Raw genomic sequence first — 27,517 nt, 5'->3', positions numbered from 1 at the left:
ACTCCAATGCAGCAAGGTAGCCTGGGAGCAAGAAAAGGATCCCTAGTGGCCACAGAGTCTGCAGCGATTGCACGGTACCAACCTGAGGACGATGAGGACAGTCCAGATGACGGCTCCGCCGATCCCATGGTGAGTGACCCCATCAGCCCATTTGTACTACCAATCACATTAACGAGTCCGGTAACGGGGGTGCAGGGAACATACCAGGCTTTGATAGACACCGGCTGCACACGATGTCTGATTAGCAGGAAAGTGGCCATAGGCAATAACATCCGCATATACAAGTTAAAACAGCCTATTCGGTTTGAACAGGTGGATGGGTCGCTGTTGGGAGGGGCCCCAGCTACTCATATTACTGAACGGGTCCGGATGGATTTGGGAGAGCATTGGGAGGTCTTACTCTTCATCGTTGTACCTTGCATGACGGAAACCGTTATATTAGGGTTCGCTTGGCTGGATAAATGGACCCCCACAATATGGTGGGAGGGGGGGTATTGTAAAGTACGTTTGGGAATAGGTCCGTCGCCAGTGGAGAAAGGTACTGGAACTCCGGTTCCTAAGGTTCCCCGGGTGGCGCAACTCCAGGAGAAAGGGGGGGAACAGGCATACCCCAAGGAGTACGGGGATTTAGCAGAAGTGTTTAGCGAGAGGGAATGTAACCAATTGCCTCCCCATCGAGCGACGGACTGCGCTATCGAATTACTACCGGGGGTTAAGCTCCCAAAACCCCGGATGTACACCATGACACCAAAAGAAGTACAAGAGCTGCGCAGATATATTGATCAGAATTTAGAGCGGGGTTTCATCCGACCAGCCCGGTCCCGGATAGTGGCCCTGGTGCTCTTTAAGGAAAAAAAGGATGGATCGTTGCGTTTATGTGTGGACTTTCGAGGTCTAAACGCAGTGTGCGTAGAGCATTTATATCCCCTTCCCCTTATGAAGGATTTGCTAGCGCATCTAGGGAAAGGTCGCATATTCACCAAGTTAGATCTCTGGGAAGCTTACTGTAGGGTCCGAATTAAAGCAGGGGATGAATGGAAAACGGCGTTTAACTGTCCATTGGGCAGTTTCCAGTTCCGTGTTATGCCTTTCGGATTGCAAGGGGCCCCTGCAGTATTTATGCAGCTGATAAATCAGGTGCTGCATGACCATCTATATCGAGGGGTCCTTGTGTATTTGGACGATATATTAATATACACCACAACAATGGGTGAACATGTTCAGCTAGTGAGACAAGTGTTACGCAAACTTCTTGACGCTCAACTATATGTTAAGCTGTCGAAGTGCGAGTTCCACCAAAAGAAATTAGACTACTTGGGGTATCGCATATCTGAGAACGGAGTGGAAATGGACCCCGGTAAGGTACAAGCAGTATTGGAGTGGCAAGCCCCCAAAACAAGACGCCAGTTGCAAAGCTTCCTTGAGTTCGCAAATTTCTATCGCCACTTCATACCTTCATTTGCCATCATAGTTCAGCCTCTCACTGACCTCCTGCGGACAAAACATATCCCAGGAAAACCTCGTCCAGGTCAATCTTTAGAATGGACCATGAACTGCCAGAAGGCGTTTGAGATTCTAAAAGCTATGTTTGCAAAAGAGCCGGTATTGCGCCATCCGGACCCGGGCATCCCGTTCGTGGTACAAGTTGATGCCAGTGACGTGGCTGTGGGGGCGCTACTCCTGCAAAGAAATGAGACTGGAGTGTTGAAGCCCTGCGCCTATACGTCCCGAAAATTTATGGCAGCAGAATGAAACTGGGTGATTTGGGAAAAAGAAGCCTTTGCTGTCCGATGGGCTCTGGCATCATGGCGACATCTGCTAGAAGGGGCCGAGTCGCCGTTCGAAGTATGGACAGACCATAAAAACCTAGAGGCGTTCCAAACCCCGAGGCGACTGGGACCTAAACATGTTCGTTGGGCTCAATATTTTGCTCGATTTAAATTTGTATTGAAGTATGTACCAGGGGGAAAGAATTTTCTGGCGGATGCCTTGTCGCGGATGCCACAATATTGCAGTAAACGGGAGGAGGTCATACAAGCGTTGATACCTGATACCAGGCAGGAAATGGCTACTAGTCTACATCAAAGGTCGAAAGATGATGAGCTAGAAGCTATGAGGGCTGCCACGCGGACGGATAAGTGGGCACAAGAACATTCAGGGTGGTTGTCTAAGCGGGATGGGGTAGGTTGGAAAGGTGATAGAATGTACGTACCTGAGACCCTACGAAAAGTAGTCCTAAAGAGTGGTCATGATGCCAAGCAAGCAGGGCATTTCGGGTTCTTGAAAATCCTACATCTACTGCGACGACAGTTCTGGTGTCCTGGACTTAAAGGAGATGTAGAACGATATGTCCGTGACTGTCATGTGTGTGCCAGTGCGAAGCCTCGGACAGGGAAGCCTATGGGCTTATTGCAGACAGTGGCTGACCCATCGCGGCCCTGGGAGGAAATTGCTATGGATTTCATCGTAGACTTACCTGACAACCGAGGTTACAATACAATCTGGACAGTAGTAGACCTGTTTTCCAAACAGGCACCATTTCCTCCCGTGTAAAGGGCTACCATCTGCACAACGATTATCCCAACTATTCAACATATCTATCGACTCCATGGAGCCCCGAGACGAATTATATCAGACAGAGGGGTGCAATTTACTGCACGATTTTGGTGAGAGTTTGTCCGCCAGCTGGGGTCGTCGCAAGGGCTTAGCTTGGCATATCACCCCAGCACCAATGGGGCGGCGGAGAGAGCTAACGCGATGGTGGAGCGGTATCTTCGTAGTTATGTATCCTTCCAGCAGACCGATTGGGTAGACCTCCTGCCATTCGCAGAGGTAGCCTATAATAACACCATCCATACCAGTACTGGGTACACCCTATTCAAGGTGGTGTATGGCATAGAGTTCAATCCCATTCCGGAATGGTCACTGGAAACAGATAGGGGTTGGGACCCCCAGACATGGCTGTCACAGGTAACGGGATTATGGGAACGGGTCCGAGAGGCACAAAAAGGCCAAAGCAGCTGTTAAAACCCAAGCAGATAAAAAAAGAGCGGAGCACGAGCCCTTTAAGGTGGGAGACTGGGTGTATCTAGCTACTAAGTATCTCCGGCTACGAATACCATACAGGAAACTGGGGCCAAAATATGTGGGCCCATTCCAGATAACCAAAGTGATTAACCCTGTCACGGTCCAATTACGCTTACCTGCATCTTTGGGGAAGGTCCATCCCATATTCCATTGTAGCCTCCTTAAACGAACACGAGGGAGCACCTTGACTACTAGGGGCCCGGGGCCAGTCACGGGGTCCTTTTATGAAGTACAAGATATCCTAGACTCCCGGGTGAGGCATGGGAAGCTCCAATACCTTCTGCAATGGAAGGGATACCCAATCTCGGAGGCCACGTGGGTGGGGGCGGGGGATGTTAGGGCCCCGAAGCTACTTCGAAAGTTTCACCATAGGTGCCCAAACAAGCCAGGGCGGGACTGGTGTAACATGCAAGACTCAACCTCTCCTGTTTCCTTTCCAGGGAGAGACATGGTAGAAGGGGCCGCATGTCAAGCCCCCAAGGGCTTGGCATACATATGGGGATGAGGGAGCACGATGGGCACACCCCCAAGACACGGAGACGCAGAGGGACCAGCAGCCCCAACCAAGGACTACACCAGGCATGGACCCGGGGCTGCGCGTCTTCCCGACTCGCCGCCCGGTGCCGCCATGCTGGTCTGGACGGCTGTAAGCCTACTTCCGGATTCCGGCCCCTCCGACCACCACCCGCCGCCGGAGCACACCTACCAGCTGCTACAGGGGCACGCCGACTCCCAGCATGCCGAATTCCAGTTGACGCCGGCAGGCTGGGGAAATACCGGCGCACAAACACAGCAGCCCAGCAAGACAGTGTGTGACAAAAGAGAACGGAGTGGGCAAGATCAAAGGACCCTACCGGCGTGCCCAGGGTGGACTGGGAGTGGGGAATACTTACTGGACGAGGGGAATCCCAGCTGGGGAAAGGCGAATGACGGAAATAACACACAAGGACCGAGCGACCGAGCAGGGAAATGCGGAGGCGGGATGGCGTCGGGGAAAGGAAGGGCACAGGGGGAGGGTGGGGCATTTATTGAAGTTAGGCGGATGTCGGTTTGGGGCCAGGGGTGGGGACACAGAATGTGGCACACAGTTATAGAGCACCGGAGAACTACCGATCCCAGTGCTGACTTCATTTCATCCTCGGAAATAAAGTTGATGAGTTCGTTGTATACCGGCGTTCCAGTGCATTCTTTTCTCTTGTGGACGACGGCGGATACTCCTGACACCTCCCCCCCCCAGAAAAGGCCCAGGAGTTTCTGAGGGTTAGTCCAGTCTTGTACGCAGCTGGTAGATATGCCGCCGAAGAACACGACCGTCATCCAACAAGACCTCGTACGACAAGGGACCAGTAACCTTGCATACTACAGCAGGAACCCACAAGTGGCCTGGCCCGTAATTACAGGTCCATACCGGGGCACCCATTTGCAGATACCTCGATGCCCTGGGTTGTGTAGCCTTAGGAGGCAGTCTGTCCGGGTGCAACCAGTCAAGTTTAGTAGTCAGTTTGCACCCCCAGCGAAGTTCAGCTGGGCTTTTCCCAGTAGAAGTTGAAGGTGTGGTGCAGTACGCAAGAAGAAAGTCTGCCAACCTGTGGTGCCAGTCCCCATAGGTCAGTTTCTTTAAAACATCCTTGGTGATGCGGACCATCCGTTCAGCCATACTGTTGGTGGAAGGGTGGAAAGGTGCAGAGGTGGCATGACAAATCATGTTGGCCTGTAAGAAAGCTTGGAATTCGGAAGAGGTGAATTGAGGGCCATTGTCAGACACCAAAACATCCGGAAGCCCATGTGCAGCAAAAATCCCTCTCAGTACTTGAATGGTCTTGGCAGCGGTGGTTGAAGAGACAGGTACAACCTCAAGCCACTTTGAATAGCTATCAACAATGACCAAGAAGAATTGATCCTGAAAGGGCCCAGCGTAATCAATGTGCACCCCGGACCAAGGTGACTGTGTGTCCTCCCATCTATGTACAGGAGCCTGGGGCATTTCTGGACGTGAGCGCTGACAAAGGTGGCATGCGTGCACCTTAGCCTCAATTTCCTTGTCTAACCCAGGCCACCACAAATGGCTGCGTGCAAGCGCCTTCATTCTTACAATGCCAGGATGGCCCTCATGAAGGGAACCTAAAACTCTAGACCTCATTGAGGTAGGAATAACAACTCTGCTGCCCCACAGCAGACAACCCTGAAAAGTGGATAACTCATGTTTCTTAAGCCAGAAGCTCTGAAACTCAGTACCTGGACAACTCTCTGGCCATCTAGACAAAACCCAGGATAAGACACGAGAGAGTGTGAGATCTGTGGCTGATTCAGCAGCCACATCCCTGGCATTTAAAGGTGACTCAGGTAACGCCTGAATGGAAAGGGTGTTGATGGCAGGGGCAGGATCAGCCTCCACTACCTGTAAGGGTAATCTACTGAGGCCATCAGCATGGCCCATTTCTTTGCCAGGTTTGTGAACTAAGGAAAAATCATAGGCTGACAGAAAGATGGACCATCTCAGCATCCTAGGAGAGATGATATGGGGAGTTTGTTTGTTTGTGGTAAACAACCCCAACAAAGGCTTATGGTCAGTGTAGACCGTGAAATGCCTGCCATATAAAGATTGCAGAACGGAACCTGCAGTTGGTCCTCTTGTGGCGATCTCCACACCCGAAGCACTTGGGTACAGCTGAAGACTTTTCTTTGCCTTCCTTCTGCTTCCTTTCTTTGGCTGGGTAGAGATGATCCACTTCCTCTTCAGGATCCTCTTCTGAGCTCTCCTGGACTCCCTCATGGTGCACGGAAACAGCTTCTGGAGTACTTCTGATAGGCCTCATATTCTTGATTGCCCCACCTGCTGCCTCTTCTGCAGTAACCTCTCTCAGGGCATCTTGGAACGATATATCTTCCTTTGCAAAAAGTCTCTGCTGCAAGTCTCTGTTTCTAAGCCCACATACAAATCTGTCTCTCAGCCTTTCTTCTAAGTCTTTAAACTCACAAGGCTTAGCTGCTCTTCTCAAAGCTGCAATGTATTCTTTAGCTGATTCACCAGCCTGTTGATCCCTCTGTTCAAAAGTATGTCTCCATGCAATAACAGACAACTTGGGCTGAAAATGTTCTTTTAGTAATTTTTTTAAAATCTGTGTAGGTGATAGATTCAAGAGGCGCAGGGGCTGCTAAGTTTTCAGCAATTTCAAATGCATCTTGACCACAAACACATACCAAGGTAGCGGCCTTTAAGCCATCTTCTCTTACTTGGTTTACTTTCAAGTAGTTTTCTACTCTGGTCACATATGACTCCCATCTTTCTGGGTGCGTGACATCAAATTCAGAGAGCCTTCCTATCTTCGTCATTTTTTCTTTTGTAAGGAAAGCGTCTATCAGCCAGCTTACCTCCAATGACGCTGTATTGGCAGGCAGATGCTGAATTTAACGCCGTCTTCCTAGCTGCTCTCAGGACTCCTGGGTAAACTTACAATTCTTTTAATTGATTGTAAGGCATCCCATCCTCGTCGCCAGTGTTGAGTCCTCAGCTTAATGGCGAATAATCACAGAGCATCTCGTAGTGTCAAGAAGCCTTTATTGTTGTTTCATCAGCTCCGTTACAGCTCTGAGGCACGCAGGCCTCTCTGCCTCTCTTAAGAACACTTCCCCGGACCAAATAGCAACATTTGGCACGCTCCGTGCCTTGCGCATGCGTGCGAAGCTGGCGCCAGCCTGTCTGGTCCTGGGCAGCTTGCAACTGCCCGGGACCGTTGCAACGTCCCGAGCCTGCCTTTGCAGGCTTGGGACACAACAGTATCCTTAACTATTTACAATAAATCACTCATCCTAGAACAGTGGCAGAAACCTACAGTCATGATAGCTAATGCTTTGATGGATTTTACAATCAGCAAAAATTACCCATGTAAAGACAAACTATAGGCAGATCTATGCAGGTTATGTGGTTGCTTCAAGAGCATTTTTATCATTAATCACATATAAGTGAACTGATGTATTAAAAAGATAATGCTGTACTGACAAATTATCTGCATGTTTAAATAAAAGTAATTGCTATCCTCAAATAGCTGTTGCCAAAGAACATAAGAGGCTTGTTCTTCAGCAGATATTGAACCCATCTTCTAGAAGAAGCATTGAAATGCCAGAGCATCAGACCCATTCTTCATATATCCATGCATAAACCCATCACGTAATCTGAATTTACTCTGTTTTAACTGTGCTGATGAGCTGGGAATAGAAAATAGTTCAAATCTCAAAAGGCCCAAAGCTCATAACAAAAGGAGGGGCAGCATATGCAGAATTATCAAAGAGGTTAAATTAAAAGACCATCAGAGAGGACTCTGGGAAGAAGCCTGGAAATAGAAGTGATAGAGAGCATCAAAGGATTACCTGCTATAAAAAAATATCGAGCAGATAATATGATTCAAATATGATTTATAGAGGGATGCTAGCCAGTAAAACTTTAAAAAAAATATAGAAGTAGTTCTAACATTTAGAAATAAAAAGGAGCATACATTCTAAGTTCACACATAACTGTACCATCGGTTGCTAAGAGATTCATGTTTAAAATATTGTAGGTTTCAGTTTCAAGATAGGGGAAAAGCTCATTTTGTACTTCATCAGGTTGAGTAAGGGAGGGGAAAATAGCTACACAAGAATGCAAAACAGAGATTAAGGAGGAAAAGTGAAAGATTTTTCTGATAAAACATGGCTGGAATTGCTTCATACTAATAATTTCCTTTTAAAATAGTAGAGTGAAAAAACTGGAAAACCAAGATGTCTTTCAGTCAGATGATGCAGTGATGATATCTCAATTCTAGATATTTCTTGAGAAACTATGTTAAGGAAGGAGTAAATAACAAATAACGTCTATTCAGAACAAACCTAAGCAAATTCTGTGTTGTATCCTATCCTAGAAATAGTTCCAACAGAAAGCTTAAGCAGGATAGCTGAGAATAGTTGCAGTGATAAGAATCATTTCAATAAGTTAGTAATCAGGTATCAAATGAAGAAATTCAGTCAATGTACAAAACATAGTCCATTAGTTCAAGGAAACCACATTTAGGAGCTGAATAATTGGCTGTTTGTATTAATACTACTAGACAGATACTAAAATGATTTCAGTACTCACCTACTACCAAGGCAGTGATATCACAAGGTTTATCTTCAGACTCAGCTATGGCTTACTAGGGGTAAAAAAAGTTTGTCAGGAAAAATAACTGGCTTTTCTGTGTAAATGTACATGAGTATTTCTGGCCTCCTTACTTATTGCCACTGGAATTGACTTGTACACTTGCAAGGCCTTGGAAGAGCCTCTATATGTGGGTTGGAATCAGCTGATGGGACGTAACAGATGATAATTCTGGCATTGTTTCAAAGCAGAACCCTGATCTAAATTTTCTTGCAGATGGTAAATTCTTTTTATTAGTTTATAGTGTAAAATATAAAAATACAAAAGAAAACCATAGGAAAAATAGGGGAGGGAAAGGGAAGGGAAAAGTGTAGGAAAAAGGGGAAAAAGAAAGAAAAGCCATTGACCTCTGACTCCCTTTGGTGCAGTAAAATAAGATAATAACATCAAATATCAACATTTTACTTTTACATAATAGTATAAACTAGCCATTTCTATAACCTATCTAATCAGTAAAACAGAAAATCAAAGTTTATCTCATTGTAATAATTCGTTCTAAAGAGGCACATAGTTATTCTGAAACAGTTTTGCATTTGTATTTGTCACTATAACCCCCAAGTATTTCACCTTTTTCTCAACTTTAAAACCAGACTTTTTAGTCAATATATCAGAGTCCTGAGAGGTCATATTCTTAATAAGCCTTGTTGTTTTCTGTTCGTTTATTGTAAAACCTGCTAAAGCTCAAACTCATTTAATTTCCTCATCAAATATGCTATATTATTTTTTGGTTCTTGAAAAAGTATAACCAAGTCATCAGCAAATGTCCTTAATTTATAAACTTCCTTTTTGATACTTATACCTGCTATTTGCCTAATATCTCTATTCAAGACTTCCAACACCAATATAAAAACAAGGGAGATAAGGGGCATCTTTGTCTCATACCCTTTTGAATTTCACATGGATTGGTTAGATCTCCATTAACGTTTGCTTGCTGTGATATATAAACTACTTTAACCCCTTGAATAAAATTCTCCCCACAGTTCAAATGATTCTATAATATATATCTGTAGCTAGTGAAAAAAACCCACTCAAATTCCTCAGTTTTGACAGAGTATAATACCTGATTCTAAACAGGGCTGGTAATACAAAAGAAAGTTGGTAGACAAAGTCAAGGGGAGGGAAATAGTCAATATAAATAAAACTACCGTAAATATTTCTCCATCAGCATGTCCTGAAATAGTCCAAGGAAAACTTATAATTAAGTTGGTAAAAAGTAGTTTACTAACAGTGGTTTTGAAGGGTTGGGTGCTGTGACTCATGGTTTCATTGCATTTGAATAGGTGTGGGTCATTTATCATCCCTTGGAAGCATGAAGTATAATTTGTCCAGAGTTTGAAAAACTCATTTATGAAAAAGACGTTTGACACAATTTTTGTATGGAACAGAAGAAAAGGTTTAGTAAGGAAGAAGAGATCCACATAACAATGTCCAAAGCATACTTCTGAATTTTCAGCAGCTACTAGTCCTTCTACTGAACATTAAGCTTCAGATTGCAGAGCAGGAAGGGAGAACCAACAAAGAAATGAATCTACATTTCTGCAAAAACGTAACAGTGAGGGAAAAACTGCTTTACTTGTATGTATTGATTTTTCCATTATTTTCTTTTACTTTCCTATTTTAAAATGTTTAAAAATATATCCTAGGAAGAAAGCTGAAAGTAGGCCAACTCTCAATATTATGCGATAATAAAGAAGAGTGCTAAAGACATAGTTTAACCTGCACAATCGCCCCACCTTCTCTGTGTAATCTACAGTAAATGGACCTCAATTTCATTTGCTAAACAGCTGTTCCATTCCTGTTCAGCTTTAACAGTTAATTGGTGTAATTACAATAGAGTAAAAGGGAGTGTTCTATACATCCTACCATTTCCTGCCTCATTTACTGTTCCAAGTACTTATAACTGTAATAGAAAAAGAGACACTGGGGCAGTATTTCTCAACCTTGAAGACATATAGACTTCAGCTCCCAGGATTCCCCTCTCAAATTGCCAACATTGAGAAACACTGCACCTTTCAGTAAACATCACACAATGGCAACTACAATTATTGTATATCATGATAATGAATAGATAGGCTTTTACTAAAATATGGATTTGAAGATTTCTGGATTGTCATACTACCTCCTGCCTTTATTATAAAGTCACCTCTGCTGACACACATAAAAATCTGAAAGTATGATAATGACTCAATAATACAAGAAACCTTTTCCACTACAAATCCAAATTAGTCTTCTGTTATCCTAAGAAGATGCATTTAATTTCATTTCCCATTATATGTATGCATTAATACTAATGAGTAGAACCATTTTCATATAATAAGGTGTGTTAAACCAGCTACACCTTTTCAATCTGGGGGAAAAAAATCTGCTTTTTCAGATTTATTTATTTTATTTATTTATTTTTAAAATTTATATGCCGCCCAATCCCTAGGGACTTAGGGCGGCATACAAAATTAAAACAATAAATATAACAATAAAACAGTAAAATAAGTGCATTCATACAGCATATCCCAATCGTATCCCGGCCCCCCCGGGGACATCAACCCCAGGCCTGCCGGAACAGGAGAGTTTTAATGGCTTTCTTAAAGGCCGGCAAGGTGGGAGCAGTTCGAATCTCGGGGGGAAGTTGATTCCACCAGGTCGGAGCCACCACAGAAAAGGCCCTTCCCCGAGGGCCTGCCGGGCGACATTGTCTGGCCGACGGGACCTGAAGGAGGCCCAATCTGTGGGACCTCACCGGTCTCTGGGAACTATGCGGCAGTATGTGGTCCTGTAAGTAACCTGGTCCTAAGCCATGAAGGGCTTTAAAGATGATAACCAACACCTTGAATTGCATCCGGAGACCCACAGGAAGCCAGTGCAGGATAGGTGACACGTGGGTGTACCTTGGTGCACCCACAATCACTCTTGCGGCTGCATTCTGAACCAACTGCAGCCTCCGAACGCTCTTCAAGGGTAGCCCCATGTAGAGCGCATTACAGCAATCCAGTCTTGAGGTGACAAGGGCATGAGTGACCGTGAGTAGAGCCTCCCGGTCCAAAGAAGACCACAACTGGTGCACCAGGCGAACCTAGGCAAAGGTCCCCCTGGCCACAGCCGATAGATGTTGTTCCAAATTTAGCTGTGAGTCCAGGAGGACACCCAAGTTGCGTGCCTGCACTGAGGGAGGTAAATTTAACCCCCTCCCAGGACTAATGATGGACCATCAGGATGATCCTTGGGGGGCATGACCCAGAGCCACTCGGTCTTGTCAGGGTTGAGTCTAAGCCTGTTCACCCCCATCCAGACCCTCACATCTTCCAGGCACCGGCACATCACGCCGACTGCTTCACTGAAAGGACACGGGGTGGAGATATACAATTGGGTATCATCCGCATACTGATGATACCTCACCCTGTGTCGCCGAATGATCTCACCCAGCGGTTTCATGTAGATGTTAAAAAGGAGGGGGGACAGGACCAAGCCCTGAGGCACCCCATAATCGAGGTGCCTAGGGGTCGATCTCTGTCCGCCCGCCAACACCGACTGCGACCTGTCAGAGAGGTAGGAGAACCACCGCAATACGGTGCCGCCCACCCCCACCTCTCCGAGACGACGCAGAAGGATACCATGGTCGATGGTATCAAAAGCCACTGAGAGGTCAAGAAGCACCAAGATAGAGGAATGACCCCTATCCCGGGCTCACCAGAGGTCATCGGTCAGTGTGACCAAAGCAGTCTCAGTGCTGTAGCTGGGCCTGAAACCAGATTGAAAAGGGTCCAGATAATTCATTTCATCCAAGGATCGCAAGAGTTGGGACGCCACCACCTTCTCTACAACCTTCCCCACAAAGCGGAGGTTGGAGACAGGACGAAAGTTCTTCAAAACAGCTGGGTCCAGGGAAGGCTTCTTGAGGAGGGGCCTCATCACTGCTTCCTTCAAAGGTTGCGGGAAAGATCCCTCTTCTTTCTCCTACACCCTTCAAAACAACTTTTGGATACTGAATCTGAACCTTTGTCCAGCTCATATCATTTACCTCTTAATGGCAAAGTCATTTTTGGAATGCCAGTATCAGGAATCCTGGAAGTTATAGAGCAGGTTTGAGTAAGTTGCATCCTTAAGCTGAATAGGATCCTGGCTCATTTTTCCCATTTACTTCCAAAATTCTGCCATTAAAATTTAAATGAAATCACAGTTTTTCTAAAGTATAACATTTCCCCCTTTAAAGAGTTAAAGTATATTATATGTTATAGCAGCCATTTCCCAACCCTTTATGGAATTCTTTACTGATGGCTTCATCTGATCTAACAATCTCTATCAACCACCCCCTTCTAAATTCTACTGGAATGCATAGGTTTCCTCACTAGAAAGCTGTCAGAAGAGAGGACCATTAGTTAATTTTTAGGTGTATTATGTATCTTGCTCTGGTTAACATGTTTACTATCAAAAAATTTATTAGTTTATCAAAATATAAAATACAGGCATACAAAGAAAAATGAAAATAATGGTAAAATAAAGAAGGATATATATTCACTTTAAGAATTTCCTATATTAAGATGTGGATCCTACTCCAATATTTCTTTGTTTTATCACCTGTCCATCATAAATGGTAAAAAAAACTCTTTACATTTACATTCCCAACATTAATTTGAAACACCTTTATACGTTCTTATCCGGTGTTAAAGCTGATAAGTTTTCCCTCTCTCAGGCCCTCCCCCTTGGTCATTTTGCTAGTGTCCAATACAATTCAAATTAGTTGTTTTGATAATAGTTCTAAAGTTTGGCACCTCTTTGGAAGGCATTCACGTTCCTTTCCCATGCTGTGTCCTTGGATCATTCAACTATTGTCTTTGGTTGGCACTTCTGGTTCTTGTCATCCCCCCTTTCCATCTTTTATGGTAGGTTGCCATCAAAGTGAACCACAGCTGAAGCGGTGTGATGTCAGATCTCTCAATTCAATCAGACTCATAAGATTCCATAATTATAGTCAGTCTCAATAAAAGTAGCTTTAGTTTTTCTCAATAAAAGTAGCTTTAGTTTTTCTGTGGAGTTGTTTTTCTGATCTCAATTAGTTAGTGGGGCTAACAAAACTGATCATTATGGATAGATGTTATTCTTGGAGAATTGGGTTCTGGAAGGAATTGCACTGTTTGCCAACTGCCCAACTTTTTCAGTAATATTGTCCAAGGAATTTTGCAGTAACATGAGCCTGCCCTTTCTTGTATGGTGTGCATTGTAATCACAATGCCCTTGACTGGGTCCCAGACTTCTTAAGACCCTTTTTCTTCAGTATGGTGGAGCACTTTACATATGTTCTCCCTTGGAGTGAGGGGCCTCTCTCTTACACAGAAAATACCTTTAATGTTTGATTTTCAAAAGCCCCACATTTTGGAACAATCCATTCAAGGGTATTCTCCTCCATTCTAAGGAAAGTTGACAAGTTAGATTCCTGCAGGATCTTCTAAACTAACAGCATCCAACTGTACACTTTGCCCAGCACAGTCTGTATGATAAGTTGTTGATATCACCAAGAGACAAATTCATAAGAAAGTCCCAATCATCTGGGCTATATTTATTGCCATTGTTGAAAGTGAAGTCCTCATGCCTCCTCAGCCGTTGCATCAATTCCTGCATAAGTGAAGTTCTCAAATAATGCCATGTTCACATATGCCTGGCAAAGGAGAAACAGAATCATATTAAAGGCTACTCAGTAGGGAGATTTCTTCTCATCCTTGGTTTGAAATTACATTTTCCTCTTAGTTTTGATTATATACTAAAGGATAATAGTAACTCACTATTTAGCCTTACATTGAAATAGTGCTAAAAGTAAACTCTATACCATGCCTTGGGACAATCGCTTGATATACTCCTACTGGTTTATATCTCTAAGGACTACCTGTATTCCATCATTCTGAAGTAAATTGAGAGATACAGTTGACACTGTGTCTTTTTCAATTGAATCCATGAAAATAGTGCCTTGACTATTCTATTGGTAACATTGGGCAATGATATCTGATTATAAACACTCCAGAGCTCACAGTAATTGTTTAGATCACAGTAGGACAATCTTTTGATATCAATACCTTCCTAGCTTCTAGCATGCGAATGAGCTGCACTGAGATCTGAGCAAATGGTGGACGTTCATATGGCCGGTCCCGCCAGCACTGATGCATTAATTCATACCTGCAGGAGGAAGTGACAAATTAAAAACAACAATGACAAAACATTGAGGATAGAGGAAATGCCAGGATAGTCTACCCTGAAAAGCTAGTCTGTTTTCACTTCTCTTAAGCATTTCTACCAGAATGAAACAATGAGAACATGTGAAAACCAAGTCCTAGTCTGCCATTTACCATCAATGGAATATGGTTGAATATGTAATATAATTAGAAGATAGAGAATGAAATATGCAGAAAGTGGATGTTTGAACAAGGCTTCTACTTACACTTCATCATCACAATTGAGAGGTTTCTCCATGCGGTATCCTTGGGGCAGCTTTTCATAAAGCTCAGCACATGTCATGCCACAATATGGTGTCCCTCCTAGCAAGAGGAAAGACAGATCAGATGCCACATCTACCCATTTGGGGATATAATGCACATGTATAGTAGCCTTTAATTTCCAGGACAAAGCTGGTATCTTAATACTGCCATCTATTCCAGAACTGTCCATGTCTACATTAGAACCATCTTATCTTTTGTCTCCACCCAGTGAAAAGTGTAGCATGTTTGAAAATATCAAAGCAATAAGCATGAGATAGGAACTTATGTACACTTTGTCTTCTCCCTTAAGAGAATCCTCAGATTGTCCACACTTTGTGCTTGCTTCAACCATGAATGTTTAATCTAATTACTTCATCTTGCTGAGACAAAATGAAGAAGTTTTTTTTGCCACAGAGAGAAATATGAGGAAGTGGAACTTATGAGAAGAACAAGCTGTACAAAGCAGTGTGGGGCCCAAGTAGGATGGCGACTATGGAAGGACAATTGAGGGAACAAAGTCCAGCCTGTTCTCACTCGATAGGAACTTACCCAGGCTCACAATTTCCCACAAAAGGACCCCAAAAGACCACCTGAAACAGAAAGATAAGTTAGGATGTGGGCTGTGGACCTTTAGTATATTTTGCCTAATAATAGAATGTGTTATTTTTTTTTACATTTATTTTGGTTTTGGTTCCTTACTTACTCTACAAAGGAAAAGAAAATATTAAAAACTCAGTATCTTCTGTTTACCAATTGTAAGTCATTTTACATGTCTTTCAACATCTAAAAACTTGCTGGATGTCAGCCCCTATACGTTCTAGCTAGCATGAACAATCTTGCTAGAGGACAGCTACGTAGTTGGAAATGCTTGAATCAAACATTGGCCACAACGTACCTTACTTATTATGTCAGCTAAGAAAAGGATCAAAAGACTTTGTGGAAGAATGAGCAGTGCCTACCACTTGAAATATGAGGTGAACCCTGTTCCCAAATGATAGGATACTCACACATCACTCTTAGTTGTGTATACACTGTAATTCAAGGATTCAATGGCCATCCAACGAACTGGTAAACGTCCCTGCAACATTTTTTGAAAAATAAGAAGCAGGGGAAGGAGAGACAACAAAGAAAAAGATATGGAACACTGTTTTCTTCAAAATAGAAAAGAAGCATGGGCAATATGGGAGAGTGTTTCTCAAGGAATATTCTAGTTATTCTAATTCCCACTTAGCTGTGATTCTCTACCAAACTCACCATTGTCTTTTTTACATAAACTTCTTCTCCTCGGGACAAGCCAAAATCAGCAATCTTGGAGGTCAAGTTTTCACCAACCAGTATATTTCTGGCAGCTAGGTCTCGATGGATAAACTAGGAAAAAGGCAACAATAAAAATTCATATAGCTATTGGCAAAGAATGCCACTGTTTTATAGGCAATGACAACAGTCACATGTTCTCCTGTGAATGGACTGGAATTCCTTGGTGCATCTCAAATCTAACATTTCTCAAGGATTTCTTTGAAAATACATGACCATCCATGATTCAAAATTCTAACTCATTCAGTTCTAGTTCATACTAGGACAATACCCAGTTGCTTCTACCGGTCACTCTCCAAATTCCCAATAATTCCTTCTGAAAACATTTGCACTATTCTAGTCCTGTGAAGTCATTCTGCAGAATGGTCACAGTTCTACCATTCTGTGTTTGTGAAACACAGCAGAAACAGGAACTGGATATACAAATGACTGATCAGCGAGTCCAGAGACTCGGGCTGCTAGGCATACAGACCTGTTTTTCACTCAGATACTGCATGCCTTTGGCTACATCAGATGCAAACTGCAAGAGCTGCTGGGATGTGAGGGTTGAGGCCGTCCCATGCTCTCTGGCAAAGGCAGGATCTGTCTCCAGCACTCGGCTTTTGCGTAGGAAGTCCAGCAAATTCCCATAGGGTGCATATTCAATAGCGATGTATAAGTAACCTAGAAGGTTAGGCCAAAGTCTGTCAAACTGTGTCATCTCAGTATCTCAGCACTTGTAATTATTATAATACATGTATTATTGATCCTTTTATTAATGTTTCCTAATATAATAGGAATATACTTTGACCACCACCCAAAGATTTTTTGATTGAGCCACCTGCTGCAATCTTGACTGCTTTTCCTGATAACTAGCTCATTTAAACAAAGTTTCTGCACTCCATTCAAATCATATTTTTGAATGAATTAGAGAGAGAACAAAAAGTGATCCAACCACTAAATGGTGCCAAGTGAAACATGATCTCTTTCTACAGATTTGATTATTAGTGTGCAGTTGTGTACAGATTCAAAATAACAGTGAATAGGGCAGGTGGAGAAGGTTGAAGCCCTTCCAGTTGTTTGCCTCTTCCTCTTTCCTCCCTCCACCCAGATAGGAAATGTTTGAAGAATATAATTTTTGCAAAACTATTGCCTGAAAGGGGTTGAAACTTCTGCACCTATGATATTCACCTTTTTTCTTACTTTGAATATGCAAACAACATAAATAGTATGTATAACATTTACAGAATTATGTCATATTTTGTATTTATCTTTAGAACAGCATTTATATACAGTTCATCTTCCTTTATGCTTTTAGAGCAGAGATAATCTGTGCAGAGTCTAACTGTTCATGTGCTGCTCCCTGGCGGTCAATATATTTGTGATTATTTCAGCTTCTGTTCACTTAAAAATTTACCGAAATAAAAAGTTTGGACATGCATGCTGTGCATAGATAGGTTTGCTCTAACATAGTTCATTGTATACATTAAAATGCATTTGCTGTTTTAATGCCATTCCCCCAGTGTAGAGAGACAGTTTGGATAGTCTGTTTTCCTTTGCTGGTCTATCAGTTCTATGCAGCAGGACCTGTGTGGATGGTATTTGCTTCAGGAGGCACATCCTTCTGCCTGGTCCTATCAGTTAAATATTGAGCAGTACCATTCTGGGCCAATCAGTGATGTTCCTCAGATGCCATTTTGTTCATATGGATGCCGTTCTATATTGTAACAACATTTAGGAAGGTCCTACTTAAGAACCACCCTCATGTAAAGTGAGAGGGATGCAGTTTAGAAGGCTGGCTTCCACGATTCAGGTTCTAGGGAAAGAATGTGGACTGAAGACATCTCTGAAAGAGCAGTGTTGATGACCATGGCAAAAATGTGAAATTGTTTTTCTTTCCCCTCCTCTTTTCTGCACTTTTTATTTGCTGCTTTTGGATTTTCAGTCTATATTAATTTTTATCTGTTTAATTGTAATGTTTAATAAAATTACTAAAAAAAAGAGATGAAGAGAGAAAGAAATGTTAATGGCCAGGTAAGAGATTACTAAAAAAAAAATCATTATTTTGATCTCCTCAGCCATAGATAGCATTTGTGGAACAATACTTCAATCAATATGCTGTAGTTTAGGAGAAAAAAAGCAGACAAATGGAAATAATGGTGAGTACTGAAAATAATCTTATGCTGTTATTTTTTTCTTAATCTAAGTCAAGGGTGGGGAGCCATGGCCTTTTTATGATTTATGAACTTCAACTGCCAGCATGGCTGGCTCAGGAATTCTAGAAGTTGAAGCCCACAACTCATAAAAGGGCCATGGTTCCCCACCTCTGATCTAAGTCCAGAGATTATTTTGTGTTGAGTCACTGGCACTCACCCTTATTCTCGCAGGCTCCCAGCAAGTTGATGATGTTGGGATGATGCCCCAGCTTACAAAGAACTTCAAGTTCGCCAGCAAAATCCCGGTGATCATTCTCAGAGGCAAATTCTGAAATATAGATGAGGATGTCAATTTTGTCAAATTCAGTTAGGAAAGCTAGCTAGCATGAGGATTATAGCAGATGGCCTGTTTGGTAGGAAAGATTTTCAGCTTATAGCCCCTGGCATCTTCAGATGTGAATAGTCACAACTATTCCTCCTGTCCAGTGGTGGGATTCAAATATGCGAACAACCGGTTCTCTGTGTGGATGCCACTTCCAGAAGTCCGTTCTGGGCCTAGCTACCGGTTCTACCGAAGTGGTATGAACCGGCTGAATCCCACCACTGCTCCTGTCTCAGAATCAGCAGAAAATATGTGTGCATAAATTGTACTACTCTCATGGCTCACTGCGGAGCTTACTCAGTAAAGATGCCGGTAAGTAGTGCTTTAAGGTAACTCATAGTTTAAAGTAGAACAAGTTAAGAAAAGGTATCGGTGGATTTCCTGCCAACTGGGGAAAAAAATTCAGCAATTGCTGTTAATAATATAGGTTGGAGGTGAGAAAGAAGAAGATTCTAACCAGAAGGTTTGGACATCTATCTAAACTTGATCAACAAGTGGGTGGAAACATCATAGTAAACCAGGAGAGGAGCTTTCTTGATTTAATTAAAGCCTTTCATTTGTTAGATTTATTGACATTAAGCATAGGAAGATTTCCCTGCCAGGTTTCTGACCACATTGGTAAGTTCTGGGCAACTAGAGATCTGGCAGAGGGGAAAAAAAAATCTCATTGCTGCCATTCCTCTTAGGCCTTGGTAACTTGCTAAACAGCTTGTTGGGCTGGGAAAGTTGGCGGGAGAAATGGTTTTTTCTTGTCAGGTCTCAAATCCCAAAGTTCCATGCTGTACAATCAGAAATGTGGCAGATATAGGGGAAAAGCCCAGTTTGAAAGAGGCAGGCTCTTCCACTGACACATGCAGAATCGCTCTGCAAATTTGCATTTTCTACAGGGGATCGGGTATGCCTATAGCAGTCCTGGGCAGATCCCAGCTCCTGGGGCTCTTAGAATTATTTTTACTGTGCCACAGATCCTTGGGAGAAGAGAGAAAACATTGTACCACTGAATTTAAGCTGCCTTTGTTAGGCTGGGGATGAAATAAAGGCTGTCAGAATACGTCCTTAAAAAAAAAAAACTAGCAATGCATCTTTGTGTCCTGATTTGCAGGCTGTGAAGATGAGCCTACTCCATATTGGAATTGTCAGGACTGAGCTAGAGCAACATATTTGTTATCTGATTTGGTATAAAGCAGCTGCATATATTATCTTAGGACTAGTTACATGATACATAAAATACATATTGCGTAAAATTCCTTTGATATTTCTTCACCTAATGTACAATTAAATCTAGATCATAATAGGGGGAGAGGATATCCGTATGATTTTCCTATCCCCTAGTTTATAACTATTACACACATCCAAACTTTTTCTCTTTTTTTTTAAGAACTCTGCTATTTTCCAGGTGAAGTTAATCTAGAAGACATTCTTTCAATGAACCATTTTTATATTCACCTTCTTTTCATTTTAGCTATGGAAGTTGGGCTAGAACATAATCCTTGGAGTGCTATGAAAATAGAAAAGTTTTGGCAATATTAGTTACAATCATTCAGGGGAACGAAGACTTGCTGCATCCATGTGTTGAATCTACGTGTCTAAATTTTACGATGCAATATATGAAATCAGCTGCGATTGAATGGCTCCCTAAGCTTCTCTTTCTGTGAGAGCAAAGCATCAAATGTATTTCCATACTACTGTCAGTTTTGAGGGAGGCCAGATCAGGAAACAGACACTTCCTGAACCACTGGATCTCCATTGTTATGGGGTAGTGTTTCTCAACTTTGACAACTTCAAGATGTATGCATTTCAACCTCCAGCATACTGGCTGGAGAATTCTAGGAGCTGAAATTCACACATCTTAAAGTTGTGAAGACTATTGTTATATAGGGTATAATAATAGGATCTTGAACGTCTTGCACAATGTTCCTCTTTCCCTCCTACAGCAGAGACTGAGAAGGTGGTGGCTATTCTTAGGTGGCAGAGTGTAAAGGTTAAAGCATTTGAAAAAGGCTGAAGTTTTGATCTTTCACTATCCAGCTATCTTTCAGGAAGGCGGCATAAATAAATTAATCTTGTGTTCTGAGGTAATTCTGAGGTAATTGATTCTTAATAGTGTTATGTAATTGTTCTGTTTTGCTCGTTTTATCTTTACCTTTTTATAGTTATGAAGCCCTTTGTGAAGAAGGAGTATAAAGATCGTTAATAAGTAAATGAATAATTAAGTAACTAAATATTTCTCTAGTTTCTTATATAGATTTAGATTTGAGGGGAGGAATAGAATAGAATAGAACAGAATAGAATAGAATAGAATAGAATAGAATAGAATAGAATAGAATAGAATAGAATGACGGACTTGGAAGGAATCTTGGAGGTCTTCTAGTCCAGCCACGTGTTCAGACAGAAAACCCAGTACCATTTCAGTCAAATAAGGAATTGTTATTAAACTAGTTTCATCCATTTAACTATGTGATGCCAATATATTCTAAATATCCATGATTTTATAGCCTCAGATACCCTTTAATTTGTTCTCTGAGCAAGTGCCCTTGGCTTTCTCTTGTAAGGAAAGGCTGGTACATCTGTTATCTGCTAGAGGAAAATCTTGCATTGTATAGGAAGAATTTGTATTTATACTGTTGTTATTAACATTTCAGCTAAAAGGTCAGGAATCAGAGTTGGTGGTCTATCCATTCAACCAGTCTGCTAGAGAGGAAAGGGTTATTCAATAGCCTTAACAGTCATCTCACCTTTCAGCATCTTGATGGCAGCATTCATTCTCAGGCCATCTTTCTTGATCATGGCTCGAATGACTTGTCCAAAGTTCCCTTCCCCTATCATGTCCTCAAACTTGATGTCTTCCCACTCCAGAATGGGATAGCTGAGTGGCTCAGGCTGTGGTTTGGGCCGGCGGGTCAAGGTCAGGGTGCCTGAGTTGAATTGCAGAATAGTTTCTTCTCCCTGTGAGAGGATTTGGGGAGAGAATGGTTGCAGGTAACTCTGTGCTGCTGACCAGACAGGTCAGCAGCATGGGGATACAGGTACTAGAGAGCCAAAGAATGAAGATGCTGATGGAAAGGAGTCAAGATCATTGGAGAAGTGAAGGCGAATGGGTCAGGGACAACAGCACTTACTGAGCCAGACTGGTAGGTAAAGGTGCGACGGCGATGAAAACAATTCTTCTTGATGAGGAAAAGGGCCAGGAGAGCAAACAATATGGTCAGGCAGGTGACAGAAACAGAGCCCACAATGGCTAATATCAATTGCTGGTCCATGATAGACGGAGGCAAGTTTTTACTTTCTAGGGTAGGCACTTGGCTCAGGGCTCCTGTGGGACAGAAATTAAATGATTGGCTTTGTGATACACACCCAACAAACAGTACAATAAAGATGGCTTTTTACTACTTGTGGGTTCTTAAGCTGTTCTGCCTCCAGACTAAATTTACCAAGATCGTTGCCATTGCTTGTTTGGAGAATCTTGGTCAAAGCATGCTAGATGTATGTGAAACTTTCTCTGCCAATATCCTCCCCCTTCCAATTTTTCATTGCACCATCTAACCAAATAAGCTTTTGGCCCACTCACCATCACCCAGGATTTCAGCTTTCGCAGGCTGGCTCCACTCGCCCAGTACGTAAGACTTGGCTCGCACCCGAAACTGGTAGATTGTGCTGGCATTAAGCCCTGTGATAATCTTTGTGGTATCCCTGCCATTCTCTGTGTCTATCCAGTGTGGATCACTGCTGCCTCCCAGCTGTTGCACCTCTACAATGTATTTGTTGATGCCCCCATTAGAGTATTCAGGAGCTAGCCAGGATAGCCTGATGGAGTTATCAGAGAGGGGGTTCACCAAGAGAGAGCGTGGTGATGAGGGTCCTGAGAGAGGAGGCAAATGGCACAGCTGTTAGCTCTGCAATCGATCTGTGCCACAATCATCTAGGCACTTGGGACCTTCTATCAGAATAACTTAGCACAGGGGTCTTCAAACTTGGCCCTTTTATGACTTGTGGACTTCAACTCCCAGAATTCCTCAGCCAGGCATGCAAGTCATAAAAGGGCCAAGTTTGAAGACCCCTGGCTTAGCATATAGATAGTCCTCGACATACAACATTCGTTTAGTGCGTTCGGAGTTACAACAGCACTGAAAAAAGTGCTTATGACTGTTTTTCACACTTATGACCTTTACAGCATCCCCTTTATTTGTGCCAATTGTACTGTCCTGGGGTCATGTAATCACCATTTGTAATCTTCCCAACTGACTTCCAAAAAGCAAAGTCAATGGGGGAAGCCAGATTCACTTAATGACCACATGATTCACATAACTGCAGTGATTTGCTTAACAACTGTGGCAAAAAGATAATAAAGTAGGGCAAAAATCACTTAACAATTGCTTTGCTTAGTAACAGAAATTTCGGGCTCAATTGTGGTCATAAATCGAGGACTACCTGCATAAGGAACAGTCTGTTTTGTTTAAGAATTCACTTTTGTGGTTGAGTCTCCAATCCAGCACATTTTTTTGCCATTTTTAAACATTACTAAAAATCCACAGAATAATTTTCGGATCAGATCCAAAGATAAATAGAAAAGCTATCTACAGTGTCTAAGCTGGCTGAGATATGTCATCTATCCATTTACTTTTAAAGGCCTGGTGTGTTTCTGAAAGCTCTGGGCTCTTTGCAATGTAGCGACTTTTCTCAGCAATTCTTGAAATTGCCATGGAACCAGGCAACATTCTTCTAGTGTTTGAGGAGCTAGAGTTGCTGTCAGAACATCAGGCTTTTGAAAAGTATTTTAAAGTGTTTAAAAAGATATAAAATGTAAGTATAGAGAATAAATGCAATCTTTACATGTTCTTATTACAGACTATTACAGATTATATACGCTAGCTGACTTTTGGTCAATGATCCAATCGTGGAACTGCTGCAGATTCTACACAGAATTCACCTCCTTCTGAGCCAGGGGCTCTGGGGCTCAAAGGGATTTGTCATCATACTGGAATACAATGAGTAGCTACTTCATGATACCCTCAGCTTCCCATAGCAAAACAGGAAATTCAAAGAAATTACTGGACGAGAAGAGGTCTCTTGTGTTGTATGACAGGTGGCTTAAAAAAACAACAACCCCAAATTCCTTCCCACTGCTGATTGAGATGGATGATAAATAGATGGAGAGATGGAGAGACAGGCAGACAGACTGACAGAGATCAGTGAGAAAGAATTTGGATTTTTTTAGGCCACCTGTCGTACAACACAAGACTAGTCAAAGTCTGGCATATTTTAAAACCCTGATCTGTGATATAATACTTATTGTATGGATTATATTGAGTACCCCACTCTAAAGCCATCCTGTTCATTTTGCAAGCGACAGATTTCTTACCTTTACTGTTGATCTTGAATGTGTGGAGATCAGATGGTGGTCCCAAGCTGGTACAGTGATAGACCATTACTTCTAAGCTATAGTCTTCCTTGAACTTGAGATTCGGAATATATGCTGACTGCACAATCATGGAAGTAACATTTTCTTGATGAACAAGCTTTTTGGATGCATCATAGAGCCGGACAAGAAATCCCGAACCCACATTGTCACTTTTGGGCAAATTCCAGTTTACACGTAGATTGTTGCTCCCTTCAAAAAATGAACCTTCAATTACAGGTTTGGCTGTTGGCTCTATATGAAACAGAGAAATATATAAACCCATCAATCTGATTCCTTTCTCAATAGCACAAAGAAGCAAGGAATTCTGAATTCCTCCATCTAGAACTTTGTGTAGAATTCCCTTCTCAATGTTTTTTAATGCAGCACACAATTACACTTTCTGCAATGTCAACAGTATATTAGCTGCTTTACCAAACTTCAGGAAGTCACTATCCCTACCCCAAAGATGGTCAAAGATAGCACCACTCAGCTGCAAGGCATTTTCTTTTCCAGCAATCAGAGAAGGTAATACTAGCTGAGAAGAGAGGTGAGCAGTTCTCCTTGTATAAACCAAAAATGCCATGTAAAGGAAATGTCTTCTTTTCCTGTCCCTTTCACTAATTTTGAGAGTGACATCTCATCTCCTCTTACTCAAAATATCATATCCTGCAGATAAAACTAAATACAAGCAGATTTTCGTTCCACAACTTAAAATGTAGAAGACAGTAGAATTGGAGCAATTAGCCAGTTTCTGACTTTATTACAGTGACTTACTAAATTGCTCCATTTTTGCTACATTTTCTGAGTTGCAATTTTCTGGGCAATGTGGAACTGGTTTGCTATTGCCTTCTTCCAGATTTTTTTTTTTAAATTCCCAGTTGTAACAATAGAGACTATTTGCAGTTCAAGGTTGAAATGAGGGGTCCTTGGTGCTCTCTGGGCTTGGTTATTTTCTTGCAGATGTTTCATTGATGATATTACCTAATTTGAGTAATGAGATGCCTGCAAGAAAACAATCAAGTCCAGAGAGTACCAAAGACCCCTCAAATACCAGTTGTACCTGATCCTGTAAAGCTTTTCAAAATTAGCCAACTGGAGTAGGTGCCAAACTGCCAAACTGAAAATGCTAGCATGTTATAGACATATATTAAAATGGAGGATTAAAGCAAAATCAAAGAGCTTGGATTGACATTAAGGAAAAAAAATTGGTTCCAAGCCAGAACAAATAGATCCCTTTTTATTCACAATCTGATTGTTCCTAAGAACACATTTTAGAGAACATAAAATGCAAAATAAAGTCTACACCCATTGTTAAAAATGGACTTTTTCTCTTTGTCTTATATTTCTTCTTTGCTTTCTCTTTAATCTTTAATATCATAATCTTTCTCCTTCTCCCCCACCCTAAAACTATAGATCTGAGAAATAATTACTAAGCACTTACCTTTGCAATCTGTTGCCATGATAGTACTTGGGCCTGTGGCACCTTCTCCTCCCTCTCCAGGACGTGTTAGCTGGACCTTAACAATGTAGGCTGTGATAGGTCGCAGGTTCATGAGCGTGATGTTCTGGATGTTATCAACTGCTCATCAATATAGAAGCCATTAATTCAAGGGTTTCATATAAGGGTTCTGTTTTATCTATTTTTTATTACAGAAAACTCAATAGGCAGAACCCTTTAATCCATTTTCTGTTACAATCTATTGCAGAGAGAAACATCATTAGTTCTAGATTCTCTGAAGCAATAATATATATTATGGAGCTCTTGTTTATATTGCTAAATACAACTTGTAATTTCATGACTGTCTGGGCAGATACCCTAGCCTAGGAATCTAGAACCTGGAATCTACTAGTTTTTGGTCTGGATGGCTAAGAAGAAGTATACCCAAATTAGATATAGGATTAGATCCAAAGGAATATTTAGTAGATACTTGTAGTGGAAAAAAAGAGCGAGAAAGTTATTTTATGATTCTTCCAGTCCACTCTAAGAAATGCTTTCGATGGCTGAGGAACCATCTTCAGAATTAATGCCAAAAGCTGCTGGAGAAACAGATTAGCAATAATATTCTCCATATAGTTTTTCTTCAGCGCTGGTTCCAAGGAAACCCAAGGATGTTTTGATATTTAGCAACTTGCTGCTTTGAATTGACATGAGACTACAGGGAGTCCTCAACGTACAACCATTCGGTTAGTGACCATTTGAAGTTACCACGGCACTGAAGAAAGTGACTTACAACCGTTTTTTACACTGATGACTGTTGCAGCATCCCCATGGTCACATGACCCAAATTTGGATGCTTGGCAATTGGTTCATATTTATCACAGTTGCAGTGTCCCGGGGTCATGTGATCACCTTTTGCAACCTTCTGGCAAGCAAAGTTAATGGCGAAGCTAAATTCACTTAACAGCCATGTTACTAACATAACAGCTGCAGTGATTCACTTAACAACTGTGACAAGAAAGGCCATAAAATGGGGCAAAGTTCACTTCACTGTCTCACTTAGCAACAGAAATTTTGGGCTCAGTTGTGGTCATAAGTTGAGGACTGCCTGTATTTGCATGTTTGAGCTCAAGGTGAAACAGGATACTGAGATCCTACTCTTTACAGAAGATTCCTTTCTCCATTGAAAGCAATCTATGAAATCAAGGCCAGAAGAAATGCCCCACATAAACATAAACATTTTTGCAATAGTGGCAAATATCTGTAGCTCGGTGTAGGATGAGGGCGAAGATTCATTCTCTGAGCTTATGGGTTGGTTTCCCAATGTTCCGTTATCAGGCTAGGTAACATCTTCAAAGGAGTTTGATCCCCTAAACTCTGCTGAAGATGTTACTTGCCTGGTAACGAAACGTTCGGAAACCAGCTCACAAGCTCAGAGAATGAACCTTCACCCACATAAACAACTTTAGGGAATTGAAAATCTCTTTAATTGGAATAAAAAGAGATAAATAATAGAGGGAGGATTGGAAGGGATCTGAAACGTCCAGTTTCAGCCAACATATCGAGGATATGCCATAAAAAGTCACTTCATTCCAGAGACAACAAATTCCTTACCTTCAATAGATGACCAGCTACTTCCAATCTGAGGTTTATATAGAACTTTGACGGAGATGAGGGGTCCATCACCTACAATAGGCCCTGCAGGGGATATCACCAGCTGTTGGCTCTTCTTGGCCAGAAGTCTGGGAGGGTATAATGGCACTGGAGGCACTACAGGAGAGAACGGTTGGAGAATTCATTACAAATGCGTACAAAAAGGGTAAAATTGCATCTCCTGCTTTGATGGGGAAATCATTTGATCAAAAAAAAATCTGGATCAATAATTTCTCAAATCACTGTTCCCTGGACTGTACTAGGCACAATCCTTCTAACAATCCTTACCTGGATTAAAAATCCAATAATATTTTCCTTTGTTTGGGAACTAATACTTCAATAAAATAGTAACCTTTCCTTAATAACCACCCTTTGCCTGGATAAGTGTTAGTGGAAAAAAGCTACAGATAGAATATCCTCTTAAATAGAGAACAATCAGAATAGGAGTAAACTTAGAAACTCTGGGAATATTTCAGTTATCT

The 27,517-nt window shown here is 42.0% G+C and overlaps 1 protein-coding gene across 2 annotated transcripts in view; it reads right to left on the bottom strand.

Annotated features, from left to right (window-relative positions):
- Positions 1-12,093: 12,093 nt before the first annotated feature.
- TIE1 (tyrosine kinase with immunoglobulin like and EGF like domains 1) overlaps positions 12,094-27,517 on the bottom strand; it is a 34,424-nt gene continuing 19,000 nt past the window's right edge. Inside the window, exons 11-24 of one of the 2 annotated variants that reach the window (XM_039323327.1) lie at positions 26,997-27,152; positions 25,386-25,523; positions 23,906-24,196; positions 22,115-22,405; positions 21,666-21,859; positions 21,282-21,492; positions 18,382-18,492; positions 16,502-16,692; positions 15,970-16,083; positions 15,723-15,793; positions 15,265-15,305; positions 14,679-14,775; positions 14,317-14,416; positions 12,094-13,904 (exon numbers count right to left, since the gene is read on the bottom strand). In XM_039323327.1, the coding sequence (XP_039179261.1) occupies positions 13,833-13,904; positions 14,317-14,416; positions 14,679-14,775; positions 15,265-15,305; positions 15,723-15,793; positions 15,970-16,083; positions 16,502-16,692; positions 18,382-18,492; positions 21,282-21,492; positions 21,666-21,859; positions 22,115-22,405; positions 23,906-24,196; positions 25,386-25,523; positions 26,997-27,152 (2,078 nt within the window). In that variant the 3' untranslated portion in view covers positions 12,094-13,832. The remainder of the gene's footprint in view (positions 13,905-14,316; positions 14,417-14,678; positions 14,776-15,264; positions 15,306-15,722; positions 15,794-15,969; positions 16,084-16,501; positions 16,693-18,381; positions 18,493-21,281; positions 21,493-21,665; positions 21,860-22,114; positions 22,406-23,905; positions 24,197-25,385; positions 25,524-26,996; positions 27,153-27,517) is intronic. The other variant, XM_039323328.1, reaches the window with a different exon arrangement.

Source organism: Crotalus tigris, unplaced genomic scaffold (genome assembly GCF_016545835.1).
Source record: "Crotalus tigris isolate CLP2741 ecotype Arizona unplaced genomic scaffold, ASM1654583v1 scf7180000024167.7108832, whole genome shotgun sequence".
Lineage (NCBI taxonomy): Eukaryota > Metazoa > Chordata > Lepidosauria > Squamata > Viperidae > Crotalus > Crotalus tigris.
The sequence above is the reverse complement of the archived record's forward strand: the minus strand, read 5'-3'. Positions and strand labels throughout refer to the sequence as shown.